This window comes from Polyergus mexicanus, unplaced genomic scaffold (genome assembly GCF_030449975.1).
Source record: "Polyergus mexicanus isolate NDT 795.1 unplaced genomic scaffold, iyPolMexi1.0 SCAF_25, whole genome shotgun sequence".
Classification (NCBI taxonomy): domain Eukaryota; kingdom Metazoa; phylum Arthropoda; class Insecta; order Hymenoptera; family Formicidae; genus Polyergus; species Polyergus mexicanus.
Window position 1 is genome coordinate 3532740 of NW_027223345.1, and position 23005 is coordinate 3555744.

The window sequence follows — 23005 nt, forward strand, 5'->3', positions numbered from 1 at the left end:
AGATATCAGATATTTCTAATCGACTTCCATAATTAAGTTTATGAATAAGATTAATATAATTATTTTACAGCTTAACTTCTCATATAATATAAAATAATATGAGGGTAAAATATATGTTACAAATGATTTGATGCAATCAGGCAGGCGTTTTATATCAGTTTTGATCATTTTAAAACATAGAATATATACACGTTCGCTCAAATACGAAAATAATATCTAATCTCATAAAAAATAAAAAAAAAAAAACCTGTATGCATTTATCCGTATATATCATCAGTATATATTTATACATCAATAATTTTATGATTTTTTTATTGAAACAGTGCAGAGATAGAGATTTTGCTCAAGATTGTATAGTATGCGTTATATAAACAATGATAAAGTCATAAATTACGAAAGCCACTCTCATTATGGTTTTTTAGCAGAAGTCTATGTTAAATCCATCATGAAAATATCGAAAGGTTATGCAACCCAGACCACATCTTCATAAAAAAAGAACAGCATCTGATTAATGAGCTTCAATGGATCGTTGGTGAGTTTTAGTTTCTTTTGTTCTGCTATATCTCGCTTATATCATCGACATACGTATTTTATCTTTCTTATGCACGTGATGTTTACAGTTAAATAAAACTTGACTAAATAATAAATTGTATATTGCTAAACAAATAATAATAAAAATTTATCGCATAATCGAATCATTAAAGTGCACCAGTGATTCTTTATTTATAATCTCTTCTTATATCTTTTTGATTAATCTACTGTAAATCGCTCGGATAGAAGTAAACGCGTAGAATTTATTATTTTTCGCTCAATATTAGATAAAGCAAATTAATTTTATAGTGGACATAATAGACCAGCTGAAGACGATTATTTAAACAAAGTTAATCCTCTTCCTTGCCTGTTCACACAGTGTATGTTTATCTAGAGAATTAAATCAATTTTCAAATATATGTAGAATTAATTTTTCGAAGAAAACATAATAGAAATTTCGAATGTATTGCTGCAACATAAATTTTAAAAATATAAATTAATTACGTTTAATGATAATATTGAATATGATCAAGCTATAGATTCTGTTACAAGCTGTCATCATGTTGTCCTCATTTAAAAAATTACTTTTTTCTTGTTCAGAGATTATATAAAATATCATCTTTTTATAAATAATTGTGTCTACTTCATTTTCAATCATCTAAGCCATATGAATGAATCTATCAAAATACACTTGTATCTCGTTTCACAATTTAACGCGTCTGAAGCAACAGTAACATTTTTGAAACAATGAATTTGCTTGTAGAGATATCAATAACAGCCACTGTTATTCTCAGAGCTTCAACAATAGAGTGTAGAGCCAATTGAGTTAGACAAACGCGCGTTTCATGACATAGATGTTCACGGGTTTAAGTGTTAAATGTACGAAGGCATTGAGTTTCACTGAACATTCCCTCATTAATTTTCATCGAGCGCGGAAAACCTCCTGTTACCGGAATTCCCGTGGCAACGGCGTCGCGTAAGTTCCAAACTTCTAATAGCATAGAGATGAGTATTAGAACGCGGGTAAATGTCTCGATCTTTTTAGCGATAACGATATCTCAAAGCGTTGAAAAAAAATCTTTCTATTATCAGCCGGGACAAACTTTTTGTCAATAATTAAAATATTTTAGCTCTCTCAAAACAATTTTTTTATTATTTAAGATTTGAAATATTCTAGAAAGGTTCTTATTTAGATAAGATAAGTATCGATTTCTGTTATGAGTAAAAAGAGAGAGAGATGTGCGTATATAAATATTGCAGCAAATGAAGAATATTTAAAGCATTTTTCTTGTATAATTTTTAAAGAATTTTGTGATATAATATAAATAAATATACAATAGAACAAATTAAGACAAGATTCCGATAACTTTGGCGCTACGCGTTTTGACTGTGACTTCCGAAAGGGTTTTCAGCGGGAAATATAGGAAAAATACTTAAAAAATTCCATCGTTGTCTATTAAAAAGTTATTAACAGAAACATTTTCATTACGAATTATATGTAATTTTCAGACACCATTCATTTATTTACATGTAGTAAATCGAACGCATAGGTGGGGGAAGGGCAAAGACTCCCACCTCGAAAAGAAACTAACCTAGCAATCCATGTCCGAAGAGTGAATCTTTATTTTAGACAATAATTCACCTCTTGCACATGGGCTGGGTTAGGTTAGTTTTTTTTCGGGTGAAGGTCTAGGGGAAGGGACAGAATCCACGTGTTCGATTTACTACACATAAATAAATAAACGTACTAAGGTACGCTCTATTAAATGTACATGGACAATAAAGTTCATGTATACATAGTTGTTTTGATTATTTCTGTCCTAATAAAATATTTTTTGTTAATTTTTTCTCTTTTTGAAATTCAAATTTTACGTTTTGTAAAATATTCATATTATTGCTTTATCTTGCAAACTATTGATCCTAGAATTTTTTTTTTATTATTTTTCCTATGTTCCTCGTCAAAAAGTTGTCTTCGCAACTCATATTCAAAACGTGGCGCCAAAGTTATCGGAATTTTGTCCAAATTAAGCATATTCATTAAAAAAAAATATTTATGTTTGACATTTTAAAGTTGATAACATGTCATTCTAAAATCGTATTAAGGGAAAATTTTATATTAATATATCGACGAAGAAATCGACGTTATCAATATTATCTTTTATTACTTTTATTATAATTTGTGTCAAATATTTTATTCCATTTCTTGTATAAATTTGTCAATTCTAGTTATATTGTTGCAATGAGAATAGAATTTTATCATACAAACATGTATGCCTGATAAAAATTGACTTGAAAAAATAATGAAATAGTACATTAAAAGGTAAAGTAAAATATATAATGGTGTAATAATATTCTTTTATAAGATACGACATCTCGTCCCTGCATTTTATCATATTTCGCAGAATAATTCCGTTTCTCATATAAAATATATCGGTAATGAAAAATTGACATATTCTTAGATTATCTTGCACGTTTAAAAAAAACTTAGACTCTTTTGTCAATGACTTTTTTTATTTTATTTTTTGGCCACGATTAAAATTCTACTGTAATACATTAAAATAATTTCCTTTCGTTGACACTTATGTAACCGCGACGGGATTAGTGAGAGTTAAACTTGAAAAATAGCATTTTACACGATTGAATCGTAGAACTTCACGTTGCGTTGTTTAAACATTATAAAGATCGAATTTCCATGCGAGGAATGCAGATCACGATCTCTTAACAGAAATTCATTATGCAAGGTTTCATGAGAAAATTCCGCTCGTCTCGTTTACCGTTCGCCAGGTCACCGCGAACTTTAATTACTTATTTAAAAATGAGACGCGACAGCTGTATTTAACGAAGCTTCGCTTCTGGCATTTCTGGGAAATGCACGACGTCAAGTGAAATAGCCATGCGACTACGTCGACATCTGTTCTCGCGTGGTGTTCATGAAATATTAGCGCGTCTGTAATATATACGCTGCATACGCCACTCAATGCACATAAGAACTCTGCAGGGATGCGCCAAATGGACGCAGAAAAACAGCGTTGATTTATAATCCTGCCAGTTTGCAGATGCGCGTTAATTAACCGTCGTACGAATCGACTTGTTCGACCGAATTCAAGGCTTTAGAATTTCTTGAATATATTATATTCGCGTTATATCTCGTTACATTAGCAAATATAATAAGAGAAAATTAATTCCGTTAAGATTCATAACACGAATTCATGTCGTGTGTACGTTTTTTATACATACATTACACATTTTTTATTAACTTGAGAGAAACGTAGCGAGATTATACACGCGTCGTGCAGTAAAATATAAACTTGTATATATGTATACGACAGGGAAAAAAGGCAGGATTCGTGCCGCATATATGAATATATTATATATGAATATTATATCAAATCGCTCACTCTCTCATTGATTAATCGTGCCGGCAGTACTCTGACGTCGAGTGATTTAAAAAAAAAAAAAAAAAAAAAAAAGTTCTGTGTTCCATCGAAAGAGTCGCGGTCGAGTGCAACCAAGTGGAGAGAAATCGAAGCGCATGCATTATTCATGAAGCGCAGTACCTGGACGATCTTCGTCATTTCTTGCATATCGATAACGCCGTTGCCATCAACATCGTACATACGGAACGCCCATTTCAGTTTTTCTTCCGGTGTACCGCTGGACGTTACGTCGATTGCCAATAGGAATTCCTGCAACAAAAGCCGATGGTATCCTATATCAGTAACAGCGTGCGATATCGAAACTTTTATTTACCCCGCAAAGAAACATTTCTCTATTGTGCGAAATAAAAATCTATGTTTCCCCCAAGATGTATTTATAACACGCTTTAAAAAGAGAACAGTCATAATTCAAGAATCTCTGCCGAAACCCCGAAAAATAATCCTTCGTTTGAAACACAATATTTCTCAGCACACAATAAAATCGGGTAAGATATTCCTAACAAAAGAATCGAGATCGAGAGTCCGTGTTAAGAATGTTTTGACTGTACAATAGTAGCAAAAAACTGTTAAAATTAAAATATATATCTATATATATATGAGGCGGAACCCATTGTGTCCACGCATATACTTTACAACGCGAAGCGAAGTCCATCCCATAATTATTGCGTGGAAGTGTACACAGTGGGTTCCGCCCCCTCTACAGGGGGGCTCCACTTCCGCAAGATATGACCTAACCCAAACCTATATCTCAGGGGTGAATTATTACTAATAAAAATGCATCCCTCGAACATGAGTTGAATTTCCGCGTTTGGTTTTTGCGTTTCTCTTCGATTTGCGAGTCCGACCGCCATTTTTAAGTTTCATATTCGTGTTCAGGAGGCAAAAATACATAAGAATTGGGTATTTTTACCCATTATTTCATATAGATGGATTTTCCGAAGGTTTACCCGTGTTTGGTTGGATTTTTGCGTTTTTCTTAGATTTGCGAGTCCGACCGCCATTTTTAAATTTCATATTCGTGTTCAGGAGGCAAAAATACATAAGAATTGGGTATTCTTACCTATTATTTTATATAGATGGGTTTTTCGAAGATTTACCGAAAAGAGTGCGCGATGAATATCATTTTGTTACGTCCGATAACTTCGTATATTGAATGTTCTAATTTTATCGCATCGTCATTTAAAGACGGATTTTTTTATTACTTCGACAAATCTTGCTATAAAACTTAAGCAGTAAAAACGACTATAATCGTCTCGTCTGTCTCGTCAACAATTCTGTCTTCACGATCGTATCTTCCAAAGATACGCTATCAATCATCTCGCGTCATCGACGGATACATTGTGTAGAAGTTACGGCTCCTTTTTACGAGCCTAAGCTTCTCCGGCGCGCATTTACCGCGGCAAAATCTCGTAAGCGTAAAAGCTCGCGGTCGTGATTCGGCGAACACAATGGCGGTAGTGATCGCGCGTCAAGCGAATTTGTCGGGTATCCTCGCTTCAGGCCGATACCTTTCGAGCACTACCGAGTCGTTAGAGAGTAGTATGTTCCAGGCGGAAAACTGGGTCACCTGCCGCCCGAGGTAGACAAACGAGACGAGGGTTTCGTAGAATGGGGATATATAGCGAACGATGGAGAGCGAAAGCTGGCTCTTTGCTCTTCCTGACCTCTGAAGTGTCGTCACTTCTCGTATTGACTTCAATGAAGGAAAAGGAACGAGAGAGAGAGAGAGAGAGAGAGAGAGAGAGAGAGATGCATAGAGCTTTTTCTCCTCTCCGACTAGCCTTAGGCTCGCACGTATTTTAGATGCAGCTTACCTGCGAAGCTCGCGAAAGGGTCCGAGAAGAGCTCTGACATTACGGGAGGAACGGCGACTCGTACCGAGGAAAGAAAACATCTTTGTGATGCCATTAACCGGCCTGGCGGACATTATGCTCGTGGGAATGAAAGCGACGCGAATGTTTGAGAGTGGAGTCAAGTGGTTTCTCTAGGAGTGAGGATTTTCCGAATGAGAATTTCTCGAATCGACATTCAAGACGGCCATTTTGATTGCATAAAACGACTGTGTCATCGAATGCCTCGAGAAAATTGCGAATTTAATAACAAATATATTATTTAGAGTAATTGTATATGGATACATTCATATACATTCATGTAATATATGCACAAAAAAAATTTTAGTATAATATATTTTATAATTTTAATAAATATGTAAAATAAAATTAGGAACAGTGATATTTGTGTACATTTCATTTCTTGTAGAGGACGTAGGAAATTTTTTTTTTGTTTACATTTACGAGATAGATACAGGATCATAGATGGATTATATAACGTAATCAAAACCAAATTTTAGTTTTAAATCAGAAATAGATTTGGGTTAGGTTATATCTTCCGGAAGTGGAGCCCTCTCGTAGGGAACGGTGGAACCCACTGCATCCACGCATATACTTTTTCATCCACACAACAATTTAACCTCGCTTCGCGTTGTAAAGTATATGTGTGGACGCAGTGGATTCCGCCCTCCCTACGGGGGGCTTCACTTTCGGAAGATATAACCTAACCCAAATCCATTTTCAGTTTTAAAAGTAAAATTGAAGATATGATTCAAAAATTCATGTAGTCGCATATTGAAAGCTGTTAACGAACTATGAGAAATAGATGAAACCGATTATTGACAAAATATCTGTGATCACGTACCTATCCCGTAAATGTAAACAGATATCTTTTCCATGTCTACCCTACAACAAATACAACGTACACAAACTTCACTTTTCCTAATATTACTTTATAATACCCGAGGAAATGCGTTAAAACTGTGAAACTTTAATTTGTCACATCTTCTAAACGAATGCTTTCCCCCACTTTTTTCTTGCGGCGAATTGTTTAGAAGAACCTTCTCTACAACATATCTAAGTGGCGATAAAATTAGTGAGGTATAACCTTTTATGCATATTTACCATATTTACCATATTTACCATATTTACTATATTTACCATAATTTTTGATATATCTTAATATTAAATTTTGGTAAATATGTATATTAGGTTACACCTCACCGATGACTTTGACCTTGACATATGTTGTCAAAGACATGACTCTGAGTAACTTTTCCTTATAACTTAACCGGCGGTCTCTTATAGTTTCTGAGATATTTAAAGTTAACATTTGGGTAATAATATAAAGACAGAGAGATAGTCCGCCCCACAATTGTTGCATGGATGAGAAAGTATATGCACTTCCGGAAGATATAACCTAACCCAAACCTATTTCTGATTTAAAATTAAAAGTTGGTTTAGGTTAGGTTATATCTCCCGGAAGTGAAGCCCCCCGTAGGGGAAGCGGAACCCACTGTGTGCACGGATATACTTTACAAAGCAAAGTAAAATCCACCCTACAATTGTTATGTGGATGGCAAAGTATATGCGTAGACGCAGTGGGCTCCACTATAAGAAAACTATACACATAGGTTTAGGTTGAACCTCGCTTTGCGTGGAAAGTAAAAAAATCCAAAGAGCTTCGTCTCTGGAAATGTAAAGAAACATTTTTTTCACGTTTGATCTACGTAAATACAATGTAAACGATCTTTATTTTTCTTTATTTTATAATAGAGAAATCATTAAAATTGTGAAATTATAACTTTAAATATTTCAGAAACTATAAGAGACCGCCGGTTAAGTTATAAGGAAAAGTTACTCAGGGTCATGTCCTTGACAACATATGTCAAGGTCAAAGTCATCGGTGAGGTGTAACCTAATATGCATATTTACCTAAATTCTTTTTCTTGATTAGAAATCTTGAAACTATCTTAAATATAATTAGTAAAATAATTAATATAATTAATAATTCCACGTATTTTCTGACATTTTATAAGCTCATCTTTAATATAAGAAAAATATTTTTAAATGTCTATTATTATATTTATCGATAAAATTGTTTTATTGCTTAGAAAATTATCTTTTACTTCAGTATAATTTCTACTTTCTAAACTCTACTAAAAATTATTCTCTACGATCATTCAGATAATATATCATTAAATATAATTTCTTATAAATCATTTGTACAAGCAATTTGTCTGAAATTTTGCAAAGTCCTCCTTTTATGATTCTTTATAAAAATTCATCTTTTAAAAATTGATATCAGATAACAACAATTTCTGCATTTATAGAACTGTACACGATATGTTTAATTCAGGCAGATCAGGAATATAGAGGTGAGAAAAGACATATGCCACTGGTCGTGAGTCTCTACGTCATTTACGTTAATAAATGATTATTCAAAAAGTCAAAAGAAAGGAAATCAAGACGTAGAAGCTTGTGCAATTTTTCCAATCATTAGATTAGTTTATGTTACACATCATTTCCCGGTTTACGTATCAATTTTATCGTCGCTGGAAGTTCATAACGAGTTTTTTGATATTTCAGCTTTATTAACCATTATTTTAAAAGCAAATGGGCGATCGGAAAAGTTTAACAATGAAACTTTGAACGATAAATGAATAAGATAAGTTTTATTATGTGTATGAAAATCACAATAATATTCTATAATAATATCAAAGATCAATATTTCATATTTGCATAAACGTAGCAAAATATTTTCGGTAGAGAGATTTCCTTTAATAGATTTGCAATTTAATATTTAGTTGCTAAGTCACTTAATATTACAGATTAAAACGCTTTTAAATAGCTTTCTATTTACGTATAAAAATTTGTCAGAAAGCAATATGAAAAATTCAAGATATTTTCGCATCACTTGTTTGACTTCAAACAATCTGAAGCACAAGTCGCGTACTCGGTGGTCATTTAATTAAGATAAAGTTTTTTTGGCTCTTCGAGTGTCTTACTATCTCGAAAACAAGCGACTCAAGAATCTCGAAGTTGATATTATTGTTTTCAAAAGCAAGCGGTTTTTACATCAAACAAAGATGTTTTGACTATGTATAATAATAACAGCAAAATGTACAATAATAGCAAAAAATTGTCAAAATAAAAAACAGCAAACATATTTCTTACATTTATATTATTTGAAAAATCAAATAAATAAATTCGGATTATAAAAATAATTAAAGTATCATAAAATAATATGGTTTTTAACGTCCTCGTAAAAGAAAATAGTTGTAATTAATATTTTTCCTAATTTATGACAAAAACTTTTGATCGTGAATACCCTCTGAAATCAATTACAAGAAACAAAAAAAAAGAACAAGTAATTTGCAGAAAGAGAGAGAGAGAGAGAGAGAGAGAGAGAGAGAGAGAGAGAGAGAGAGAGAGAGAGAGATAATATTTTCCTACAATTTTTAATAAATTATTTTTAAACGATTAAGTGGATTTAAATGAAGTTTTGTATAGATATTTATTAGAGTTTCCTTAATATATGAAAATTTTTATTTCGGTAGCAATGTTTTTTTCTTGTCAAATTTGTTAATACCATAAGTGCTACAATACGTGATTTTCCATAAGAATCAATAATAACTTTAAACTTAAATAATTTCCAAACCGTTGAGAATTGTGCTCAGGTTTTGCATAGATACTCAGAAGAAATAGTCTACGAAGTTTTCATGCTTTTATCAATGTTTCGGCACATACATCTTTAAAGTGAACTGTGCAATATAATTGTTGAGAAACGCGATTCATTCAAACAATAGAAACAGACTTTTAAAATGAATTTTCGTGCTGCCTGATGGGCTTTAATAAATGTAACCACTGAAAAATTGCGATCAAGTGCCCTCTAAGAAACAAGAAAAAATCAAGTTTGTTCGTGATCTAAGGTCCAATAGAAAAGTCCAGTAAAGTTTTTTATAAAACGTATACTTTCTTCCTGCATTAGTTATGAAGTGCGTATTTTTTCTACAGTAAAGTTAAGCTTAGTTTTACATATAAATGTCATAAAGGAAATAATTAAATAAAAATCGTTAACATTATCGTAAATGTGTAACATAAATAAAAAATATTTTCAGTTTAACGGTGTACACCTTGTAGTTTTTTAACTTATATTCTCTCTGATTATGTAAGAATAAATAATATTAACAATTTGCTTAAGCTTCTTTTGAAAATAATAACATAAGTAAATAAAAATGATAATTCTGAAAGAAAGACACAATAGCAATATATTCTGTTCTTTAACTTGTTTTTACGACGAACTCAATTTTAATTAATTTTGTAACTCCATACACTAACTAAGCAAGAGCTATGAAGAAAAGGCAGACAAGCAAGTTGAAGTTTTGAGTTATGAAAAAAAAAAGGCAGACAAGAGCAAGTTGAATTTTTTCAAGGAGAAATTAACTCCGGTCCGACAAAATTATTAAGATATCACGATCTGTCTCAATATTAAGATAAAATAAATGCTAATGATTACTTATACGAAAAAGAAATAATTAAAGTCACCCCTGTTTTCGAGATATCCTTTCAAGATTAACTTCCGTGCTAAGTTTTTAGCGACTTAACTTTCAGCCCCAAACAGTGCATTCGAGTGCAACAGTGCAATTATACGTCAAAAGCTTTCGTCAGGGCAAAGGCATGAACAAAGTTTGCATTCTCCTCGAAATCGTCGCGAATTCTCAAATAATAGAGGAACTGCAACGCCATTCGTAACAAAGAGCGATAGATGCTGTATAAGATCAAATATAATTTGATCTGCCATTTTGGATCCTCTATTTTTGATTTTGAAATTTCAACACGTGATTTGTGATGACTGATCAGGCAAACGTCTTTTTCAGGAAAACCTTTTCTATCTTGGACTTTTGGCATTTTTATCATAAAATATAAATCATGAGTTTCATTTTGAATTGTCGCTACTTTCTGGAGCACGTCCCCATTAAAAGATACAACTCACGCAAAAGTATTAGAAATGCTCATTTTAGCAATTTTGACTGAGGTTTTCCCAAAAACTTGACTTGTGTTACGCCATTTTTGCGGCCAGATTCGTAATCAGCGCTAAAAAATCTACCAAAAATAGGTTTCAATAAGCCAAGAAAAAGGTCTCATTTTGTTGACCAATGTTATTTTTCTATGAATCGTTATATTTGATTTTCGATTGGAAGAGATTTAAGTTCTATATCTTTTTTAAAATACGTGTATTATATATGGATGAATAAAAAAAATTCTTATGTAATATTAAGAAACGGAAAATACTACCTCTTGAATACATATGCCATATATGAAAAACTATGCATAGACGAATTTAATATCATACGAGTAGCATTCGGCGGAAACGCAGAAGATGCCGTTTAAGCTCGGATGCTCAAAAAAGAAAAATAGGAAAATATATCAATGTCTTGAAACTAAAGAACATTTATCGTATCGCTAGTAGTACATTTGAATACAGCATTGGTTGAGTGAATGCAGAGCACTTTTTACACGGGACAGAATGCTTTTGATTCTCGAGATTTCAGATACTGTCTGAAGAGAGCGATAAATGTGTATGGAGCTCGAGTCCTTCGTAAATAAGGAAAGTTGCAAGAGAGATAGTTGATCCGCGTCCATCATTTATCATTATTTCGCCGGAAATGTTCGGAAAATAAAGTTTAATCTATCGATATATAGTTCTCTAGCTAAACCTCTAATAGCTCTTTAATGTGCTAGCCATTCGAATTAGTTCATTGTTCCTTCCACACAAATATCGGATAAGTTTAATATATAATTATATATATAATTATATAGATATAAAAAAAGTTTCGCCATCAAAAATTACATTTTGTATAGAATAATAAAAAAAAACTTTCAGAATCATTTGACAAGAAATCCTGCGTTTTTTCATTCGTCATCTAGACCTTTTAATCATAACTCTACAAAATGTATATGTGTAATCTAATTTTTATTTTAAAACACACATACAGTATTCTAAAGTAATATATACAAAGTGCTAGAAAACATAAAAACAAAATAAATAAAAATATAATTTTTTCTATTCGTGCTAGCTAAACAATATAAAAAGATAAGAACTTCAGGGATTTCAAATTACTTTAAACAATAAAGAAAAAGATCAACTATAATATTTGACGAAATGATAGCAAACAGAAAAACAGATTTCGTCTCTAATTTGCCAATATCAATTTGATCAACGTCAATATGTACGTATAATATTTTCTCGCCCAGGAAGAGAAGAAAAGGGCACATTCTTGCCATAAATTCCATTGCTTATTATTGCCGTTATCACTATAGGCTCTTGCGGCGACGTCTGGTGGAAGACGCCATATCGAGGAAAGTTTTCCCTATATTCAGCCGATATCACGAGGATTAAACTCGGACGACGACTTTGTTCGGGTTTTCTCCGAAGAAAAACGAGCGACACGTAACTGATATTATTATATCTCAAGCGGAGACGCGATGAAGGGATAGCGTCCATAGAAGGAAGAGCGGGTCTTTGTCCGGTTATTATAGGCTGCCATTCGTGTCGATACGATGACGAGAATCGAATGAAAACTATTGTGTCGGCACGTGTGCCTAACCTGGTGTATGCTTATCTCGGCGAAGCTCACATATATTTTCAGCTATTCTACCAGATTCCACAAATGTCTCTTAACGGATAATATTGACAGCGACACAATACAATCGCGAGAAGTATCAAACTATTAGGTTGTAGGTTTATTCCAGGGTTGGGAAGTAACGCGTTACTTGTAACGCCGTTACCGTTACAGTTACTTTTTTTCGGTAACTGTAACGGTAATGGCGTTACAAATTTTATTTGTAACGGAAAAAGTAACTTTGTTACATTTTTCGGTAACGAGTAACGAATTTAACAGTTACTTTTATCGTTACTTTTTTCAAATTTTTTGATTTATTTAAGATATTATTCTTGCTATTGTGCGTGATAAAATTTTTATCTTAACCGTAAAGCCGTAAGCAAATCGACCAATTAGCATTCTTATTATGTTGTAAAAATGCTTGAATGTGATTGGTCAACTTATGGCTCTTGCAGACCAGTGCGATGACGCGACGCGCGATATCCAATGAGAGCTTTATCTTTTCGGAAAAGCAGAGCTCTCATTTACTACCAGTTCTAAGTACCTTGCAACGAAAATTAGAAAATCTCAATAAATCTGACCTTATAGATTGCCATTCATTAGTTGAAGCTATTCAGCAAGGTTTAAATAAAAGATAACTTATTAATTTGATTAATACATATGTTATTTAATTTTAAATAAGGATTTAATTGAAAAATATTATTTTATTTTAAACTATTGATTCAAAAGTATTAATTTCAATAAAACAATGTCACTTAATTTACTATATTTGATTTTAGATTTCTTACAATATTTGAAACAAAAGAATTAATAATAGCAGCATGTTTACATCCAAAATTTAAGTTAAACTCGTTAACCGGAGAAAAAAGAAAACGTGCTGAAAATTACTTGGAGGATTTATTGGGAATCCGATCGACTGAAAATTCTTCAAAAGCTGGAAAATCTGACGATCACGATGATTTTTTCATTTTTGAGCAAAAAACGGTGCAAAATGAATCTGAACAAGAAGAATTGCAACGGTTTTTAAAATCAAATAATTGTAATATAGAAATGTTAAACGACTATCCAAAACTTAAAAAACTTTTTATTAAATATAATACAGCTCTACCAAGCAGTGCATCTGTAGAAAGAATGTTTAGCATCGGTGGCTCTGTATTAACACCACAAAGAGGGCATTTAAATGATGATACTATGGAGCAACAAATTTTATTAAAAATTAATAAAGAATTTCGATAAAATTTAATCATTTATTTTGTAATAAACCTTGAATGAAATCTTGCTTACAATTTTTTAAAAGTTTTTCTTATGCAAAATAATTTATTAGTTTGTATTGTAAAAAAGTAACGGAAATTGTAACGACTCGTTACTTTTTAGTAACTGTAACGGTAACGAGTTACTTTTTAAAATTAGTAACGAGTAACGGTAACGAGTTACTTTTTAGAAAAAATAACGGTAACGGTAACGAGTTACTTTTATAAAGTAACTTTCCCAACCCTGGTTTATTCATAAACCGCGGGATGAACGCCGGAATAATAGATGGTTGAAGGTAACATAAGTATGTTGTACATAAAGAGAGAAAGAGAGAGGGAGGGAAGAGAGAGAGAGAGAGAGAACTTCAGCTTACAATGAAGCTCTCATATCGGTGAAGTTTTGTTGATACCTTACCGTCTCACGGAAGCACGAAATTTCTTAACTATCGTGCAACCGCATAAGATATAGCCGCGAGGCAGATTGCATCTGCATCTGGCCTACATCTATTACATATCGACGTTGATAGACTTAATTTAAGAATGTATGTGTCATATGCCAAAACACTGACAAAAGCATGAAAACTTACCGTAGACCGTTCTACTATTTCTTCTGAGTATCTGAGCACAATTCTCGATTGGCAAATTATTTAAGTCTGAAGTTAGTATTGATTCGTATGGAAAATCGCATATTGTAACACTTATTGATAAATTTGACAAGGAAAACAACATTGCCAGCAAAATAAAAGTTTTCGCATGTATTAAGAAATCTCTAATAGATATTTGTGCAGAACTTGATTTAGATCCACTTACTCGTTTAAAAGTTACTTATTAAAAATTATAGAAAAATATTATATCTGTCTGTCTGTGTCTCTCTCTCTCTCTCTCTCTCTCTCTCTCTATAAGTAATCGAGAAAGTACTCTACACATTAATATAAAATATGCTCGACGATAGCTTATCCCAATAATTTCATTAGACGAAATGCATTTCTAATACACTTTGTGGAGCATATAAAATTGAAATTGTCGCAATGCGACATTTTCCTATGATAAATATAACCGTTATTATTTTTAGAATCTCTTTTACGATAATTCTGAAATTAATAAAATCGCGGATTTCTACACAATTTTTTATACGCCTATCTTATATATTTTATGAATTAACTTAACATTGAAATTATTTCTAAAAGATACGAAAAATTACAGCGAGACATTAATATATTAATATGTATACGTTGCATCCCTCTGCAGCTTTCATGATTAATTATGTGGATCGCATCAAGAATAGCGCTAGCTATTCCGATATCAAAAATTACACAGCAAAGGGGGTGAACTTTGACCACGAGAAGGCAAGGTCGATCCTTGACGCGACGATGGTAGCTGCAAAGTCGATGCCTTTCTGTGGCGAATACTGTAGTATACCTCTAGCGAGGCTTTGATCAACGATGCGATGCAAAACCACTTCGCAAAGCGCGACGTTAGACAAAGCTGCGAATTTTATCCGGCGTATTCGGGTCAGATGTCAAATAGCTATTCGCCGGTTGGCGAACATGACGCGTTGTAATCTTTGGCGAATCGTATTAAATTACCAGAGAACATCGGAATCGACCGAGAATATTCGCTAGCTATGCTTAGAAACTCAAGGCGACGCGACATCTTGAAAAGCACTTCTCTCAGAGAATTCTGAGTTTCGTATAGAATCGCGCGATTATACGAAATGAGATGGAACTACTAAGGAAAATGATGCCGATTGTACTTGACATATCCAAGTGTAGCGTTAATAACGATTCAAATTTTAATTCGGATATTCAAGAATATAAATCTTCAATTACGGACAAAACCATGTGAAGAAGAATACACGATTTAAAAATCTCGAAAAGATTTACCTCGTCGCATTTATCGAGCGAATATAATCGGATGTAATATGTTCGTTCTTTTGCACTTCCTTGCCAAGACGATAATCCCGTATTTTACCGCATTAGACGTCTTCTTCTATACGTTTGGCTATGTTTTTTTTTTCTCGCGACACGGACTAGATTTTCGTTAAATTTTTCCAATATTCGCGAATTTTGTGTATCCGTCTAAATTTTGGGTGGATGATATTTTCACATCGTAGAAGAGCAATCTCGACGAAAGTATTGTAGCATTTCTTCGAATCAATCAAGCGTCAATTTCGTTGCCGACAATCGTATTTAATCACGCGGAATAATCGACGTGCGACGAGTACGGTCGCACGACGTATCTTTGGAAAATCTGTCGCGAAAGCATGATAGAGTCATTACACGGTTCATTACAGCAGCCTGCGTAATTTCAAAACGCTGTAAAAAGCTCGAAGAACTCACCTTAAAATCAATGTAGCCATTCTTATCCATGTCGAATGTGCGGAAAACATGATCGCAGAATTCCTCCGCGTTGCCGGACGGGAAGAACATTTTGTACATATCGACGAATTTCGCCGGCGTTAACCTGCCGTTAGGACAGTCTTGCTGTAACATTAAAAAGAAACGCGATATTGTGAATTCTCAAGTTATTAGAATTTTTAATGAGAGATGCAAAAATTTATATAATATATGAAGACTTTGCCAAAAATAAAATCAATAGATGAAATATTCGCATTAAGGATATATGTTCTCTATAAATTTAGTATAAGACTTATTAAATATAATTCTGTCTCTCGTAGTAAAAATATTCATAGCTAAAATTACATTACATCTAAATTTAACGATTTTACTAAAATGTAACTTTTACTCTCCCGAAAAATCGATTAGGCGATACGTGTTTGTCTTGTTAGTTAAGAAAGAGATTTTGAAAAAGAAATCGCGTTCCTTTGGTTCGATCTTTTTGGTGTCAGATTATTGGCCTTAAGGATATTTTGGCTGTACAATAGTAGCAAAAAACTGTTAAAATAAAAAAAATATATATATTTCTTACGTTTATACTGTTTGAAAAATTAAATAAATAAATCCGGATTATAAAAAGAATTGAAGTATCACAAAATAATATGGTTTTTAATGTCTTCGTAAAAGAAAATAGTTGTAATTATTATTTTTCTTAATTTATGACAAAAACTTTTGATCGTAAGTACTCCCTGAAATCAACTGCAAGAAACAAAAAAACAAAACGAGTAATTTGTAGAAAGAGAGAGAGAGAGAGAGAGAAATATTTTTCTAGAATTTTTAATAAATAACTTTTAAACGAGTAAGTGGAATTAAATGAAGTTTTGTATAAATATTTATTAAAGTTTTCTTAATATATGCAAAACATTTTTATTCATTTACAATTTTTTTTTTCCTTGTCAAATTTGTCAATACGTGCTACAACACACGATTTTCCATAAGGATAAATAGTAACTATAAACTTAAATAATTTCCAAATCGTTAAGAGAATTGTGCTAATCTAGCACAGATACTCAGAACAGTCTACGAAATTTTCACACTTTTGTCTGTTTTAACATATGATACGTATATTCTTAATGTAAATATCATTGGTCTTGACATTTTTAGAAGATGCGAGCGAACGACGCTACATTGAATCATCTCTGCGATATTTCTCAATCTTTCGCAATCGCGGAAATTTCTCTACTAGATCGATACGCGTTCATATAATCGGTCACTATTTATTTTAAATTTGTGCGCGATTGATCGTGCATCGCGCGAAACAACTGAACTGAAACACGACTGGCTTGCGGAACGTCCATTAATGACTCCGCTTAGTTTAATTAGTTCGTTTCAGACGCCACACTGAATTCTCGGCTTCATGCCCAGTTAAATTGCCTTAGAAAGTACGTGCGCTACTTTTCCGCGGTATTGGCAGCTTCCGCGAGAACGTCTCTATTCACTCGCGCGTGTGAATCGGATCTTCCCGAAGCTTTGTAATCGAGATTGATTCATCCCGTAGAGAGATACGTCTGAAATCCAATTCACGAGACTTTCCCAACAGGTTTTCTCTAAAAATACTTGACGCTACCAGTATTTGAAAATTATAATCGATTCTCTTTGATTTTAAACATTCACAAGATTTTATTGTGTGATATAATATTTTCGGAGAATATGTTATCGCATGAATGCGATGAAATTTCTATAATTTATATACGTTCCAATAATATAATGTATTATTTTTTATTTGTTTTATATATATATATAAACCTCATAAAAATTACTTTTTCAAAATACTTTATAATACATTATTTCCCAACTCTGTAAACACGCACACACTGTCATATTGTATCATGTTAAGAAAATAATATTCTTATAAAGATCTAATAATGTCATCAAATCTATCATGTATACGATACGTTTGAATTTATCGAGTATGTATATTTAGAACACATTATATATATAATGTTCACTGCGGAAATGTGCCTAAATAAGTCACGTTCGCATAGAACGGATCAAATATCTGATGAATAAATTAATAATTGCCGTACGGAATACATAAATGAATATTGTATGAAATTAGCTTTCGGAATCATATCACATGATTGACTCTCTCGGCGTGCGATATATTACGTCATAATATATTAATGATACATCAATTATGTATGTATGTATATATCTTTATTGACTCCCCAATGGGGTTGCAATTTTATACTCTTACACTTTACAAATTTCCAAATATATTTCATTTTCTTACATTTCCGCTCTTACAACTAACGCTCCTACACCTAACCTAACGCTTTACACAACGCTTTACTACACCGCTTTCCTTTTCCCTCTCTCTTGCTCTTCCCCTTTGCTCCTCACGCTCCCTTTCCTCCTTCATCCTTATGCTCTTATCTCTAACACTTCTAAACACACATAGCTTTCCTATCTTTTTCTCTTTTCGCTCTTCTCCCTTGTTCCTAACTCCTAACCCTCTTTTTGTCTCCTTCCTATTCCCCCCCTTTTTATCCTTCTTTCCTTCTCTGTCATTCCTCCTTCTCTTCTATAAAGAGGTATATGGTGGGATGAGATCCGAGCGGAATCGAACCTGGGACGTGGCACTTGTCAGCCCGCGACTCAACGCTCTAAGCCACTCATCGCCCCAATATATCAATTATTAATCACATATTACTTTAATTATTAATAACAATAGAAGGCATTGAAACCTATGATTAGATAAATACAGTCAAATGCTATAAGAAAAGTTAAATAAATCTTTTGAATTTAAAAAAAAAATTGAAAATCTATCCCATGTAAAGCTCAAATTTACTATGTTTATTATGATCAAATTTCACAAAGAAAATCTCATAGCGCAATCTATTGCGAAACGTGTTAAGAATACCTTTAAAAATACTGTTATATTTAAACCCAACTTTAAGGTTTCTTGACTGACGGAATGAGCTACGAACGGATAAATTTACCGGTCGTGATTTAACCGCGCAGATTCTGATTTATGAAGTTTCATAACCGTTTCGTATGAGTTCGTATATTACCACTACTCAGCTTCTTTATGAGGGAAAATTTCCTAGAGAGCCGCTTTTTCGCGTCTGGCTGCGCAGGCTCATGAAATATCGCAGTCTGTTTAATGTGGCATAATTGCGGATACGAGTGGAGCTGCTTTATTTACTCGCAACTATCACGTATTACGGATTCAGTATTTATTAATGTACTCGCGTAGATTTTATTTACGTCTGCCTTTATAAATCTGTTAATTTTGAAAATTTCTATTTATCTTGATTTTTTAATAAACACAAACGTAATCCGTTATTAAATAATGGTAGTTATTATTCTCTTTTAATAAAAAATTATGATTTAACCAAGGATATTCATATTTATACATATATTTAGAAAATCTATCAATATAAATTTATACTCTTCTTCTCAATGAGATTTATTAATATAAATTAATACTATTTTTTATGTATGCATATATCTCTTTTAGACCTTCGTTTTTAATAAATCTTTATACAATAAGATTACAATGAATCAATTGAACTCATTATGAAACACATAAAATCAAAACGCAAAATAAAAAACTGATTATATCTTCAGCAAAATATTTAATTTAATTTGCCACCAATACACACATCTCATAACAATTAATACTCACTTTAAAACCTTTGTACCATTCCTTTATAGTGGCTTCGTCGTATCGGGTGTGCGACTTGAGGAAGTCCATATCTTCCTTGCTCAACTTGTCTTTGCTCCCAAAACAACCCATTTTGATACCTACAACAATTAATAAAATATTTCGTAAGAACAAACGTTTAATGATAGAGTAAATAAAGAAATGAAAATATTTTTGGAAAGCGCAATAAAAAAAAAATTATTGATTTACGCAATTAATCTAATTTCTCTAAAAATTAAGTTTATTTATTACGCCATTTTATTCCATATTTGAAGCACTAACATCATTGTGTATCTTTTATAAAAGATTTGCAAAATTTCAATGTCAAACTTTTGTGTGTCAAGATCACCGATTTCATTCCATCAACATGATTTTCGCAAGCATGATAAAACTTTCGCGACGAGTCTGACATGAGTCAATCAGTCAGTCATCATCGCGTGCAGCGCATATTAATAGGAGAATTTATGTCAGTGGCATTAGACATACAAGTCATAAATCCGCAAAATAAGTTAGACATCCAGTTGGATGCCCTTGCCCTCTTTTTCTCTAATCTTTTATTTTACTTTCCTAGTCTATATTTTACCAGAGAAAACATTTGCATACTCAATAGCAATAGATATTATCAATCTTTTCACAAAATTCTGAAGACGTATTTTCTTTTTAGTAATTTTAATATTTAGCTATTATAGCAGGTTAAAATATATTTCGTCAAATTATTATAATAATGAAGTTGATATCGTAAATATTTTTCTAAATTAACATTTATAAAATACTATCAAATATAATATAAATATAAATATTTATTGTATACGTAAAAGTATTTTAAATATTTTATTTTTACGTGTTATCGATTTTATTATGTTTTGTGTTTATAATTGTAAATCGCGTACAAAATCAGTATACACACGAAATTATTTTAAAAAATTCTGTTTTAGTAAAACATTAAATAATAAATAAGAAAAAATTAATATGTTAAATTATTTAACAATTAATGCATTAGAAATTTAACAATAGCGTGTGAATTATAGTAAGAAAATGATTAGAATTCTAAAATTGTATTTCTTTATAAGTTACATACGCGACAAATTCCATGTTTCTGATGAGAATTAATGAGAAAATATCTTGTTTCTTTGAAAAAAATATTACTTGCGTTAATTACCTCACCAGCGTTTCGCTCACGAGCAAGGTGGAATTTTAATGCATTAATCTTTCTTAGAGGAAAAGGAGAATTTTTTTTTCGATATAGACTTTTAATTTTTTTCCGGAAAAGAGAAACTAGGCATTAAAAGTCCATTTTTGTTCATAATATGCTATTAGAACGATGGATATCCCCAAGACTAGCAGATTTCTCGCAAGAGATTTCGTGAAAATGCATATAATTGATGCTTCGTGCAGCAGTCTTGTAAGGCGGTATGAAACCGAGCGATCTCGATAACAACCGCACGGAAGTTCTCGTTACGTGGTAAGAAGCCGTACGCAACTTTCCTGATGTCATATATCGAGGCACGCACGCATGCACGCAATGTTCATAATAATGCACATAATACACGCAACACACGCTCATCGATTGCACTGTTAGGCCCCAAAACTCGACGGTGCTTTAACTGGCAGGATATCGAAACCGAACGCGTGATCGGAATGACAATGACTTACGCTATACGCATACACATGCACGTTTTAAGAAGAATAAACAAACAGGTTATCTTTCGATAACTCTCAGAATTAAAATTAACCTCTTCTGTATAATAAAAACGGTTGAAAATATTTTATCGGAGATTTTATTTAGTTCACTTGACTGCAATAAATTATTAAATTTATTTTGCAATAATTTTTCAATATACAAGGTGCGTAAAAATACCGAGACTCTAAAATATCTCAAAGAGAATAAGTTTTGGAGGAAAATGTTAAATACAAAGATTTTAGATATTGAAAGAGTTATCTGATTGGTCAACTAGATTTTGGACCCGAGATCTGTTTGAGACTAGTAAAACACAAGTCGATTTTTTCAAGTAGGGACCCAGATCTTTTATCGGATTTAGGTTTAGGATACGTTTTTACATCTGACATAGTCGACAAACATTTGGATCCAAAGCCCCTTTTGGACCCAAGAGATGTAGATGCGACACGCAATGAAAAATAAGAATTTTTATCGAAAAACTTAATTTGGGCCTCATTGGACCCAAAACAAAAGGCGCCTCGGATCCAAATATTTATCAGCTAGATGTAAAATCGTGTTCTGAACCTAAATCCGCGATAAAAAATATGGGTCCCTACTTGAAAAGATCGACTTGAGCCTTATTGGGCCTAAACTAGATCCCGGGCCCAAAATTTATTTGACCAGTCAGATAGCTTTTTCGAGACCCAAAAACTTTTGCATGTAATATTCCTCCAAAACCTATTCTCTTCGAGATATTTTAGGATCTCAGTGTTTTCTCCGCACCCTATATGTATATTAATCTTAATGTTTGCTCTTATTAATTGGACCAGTAATCTCCTTATAATATATCATCTTTTATATTCCTCGAAGATTTTTATAAATTATATTTATATTTCTATATATCTTTTCTCTCTAAATAATTATCATATGTTTTCTCGATTTGTTAAATATAGGGTGTATTCTACAAATATATTAAATACATTGAAATAAAAGCTTGTAAACATCTTTTCCTTTTAACTTATGAATTTTGTTGTATTTACTTTTCCCTTTAATTTTATAGTTGCAATATAATTTCATGTTTTTGTCGTCACGAAATTAGTCGAAGAGGAAATTTGACCTTAGTATCAAAGGAAGGAAAATGTGTCGCTCTTACCGAGATGGATTCAATATCATAATATAGAAGTTACCCTTTGTGGGTAGTCTCGGTCCATTTCCGACAAAGAGATTTATAATTAAACGCGACTAAAATTACGCAAATGACTAGGAAATAATTTTAGCCGCGTATCTAATTATAAATCCGAATAACCTGGGTAAAAAATAACTTCATACGCAGTCAGAAACGTATATCCGATATCACGCTGACTCACGTAGAATAATATCGCGTTATTTTTTCTACCGCCGCAGTGACTATTGAATTTTCGATAAAAGCACAAATAAAAATTACAAGAACCGATAAACGCTCTTCCATATCCAAAAGTAAAGCACGAGTGAAATATTTAACTCTTACATCGTGTGCCAAGATTTTTAAAGGGCAATATCTGCATGTACGGAGCATTTTATCACTGTCAGATAACTGGACGCGAATGCAAATACTAAAGAGGAATGAAGAATGCTAATTGCTTTAATGTCA

The 23005-nt window shown here is 32.4% G+C and overlaps 2 protein-coding genes across 5 annotated transcripts in view; both read right to left on the bottom strand.

The window, feature by feature from the left end:
- The window catches only part of Nca (neurocalcin homolog), a 199552-nt gene that overhangs the window by 42333 nt on the left and 134214 nt on the right, over positions 1 to 23005 (bottom strand). The window lies entirely within an intron of this gene.
- The window catches only part of LOC138943107 (neuronal calcium sensor 2), a 166475-nt gene that overhangs the window by 9657 nt on the left and 133813 nt on the right, over positions 1 to 23005 (bottom strand). For all 3 annotated transcript variants that reach the window (XM_070313636.1, XM_070313635.1, XM_070313634.1), the window contains exons 3-5: positions 19701 to 19819; positions 16013 to 16156; positions 4089 to 4217 (exon numbers count right to left, since the gene is read on the bottom strand). In XM_070313636.1, the coding sequence (XP_070169737.1) occupies positions 4089 to 4217; positions 16013 to 16156; positions 19701 to 19811 (384 nt within the window). In that variant the 5' untranslated portion in view covers positions 19812 to 19819. The remainder of the gene's footprint in view (positions 1 to 4088; positions 4218 to 16012; positions 16157 to 19700; positions 19820 to 23005) is intronic.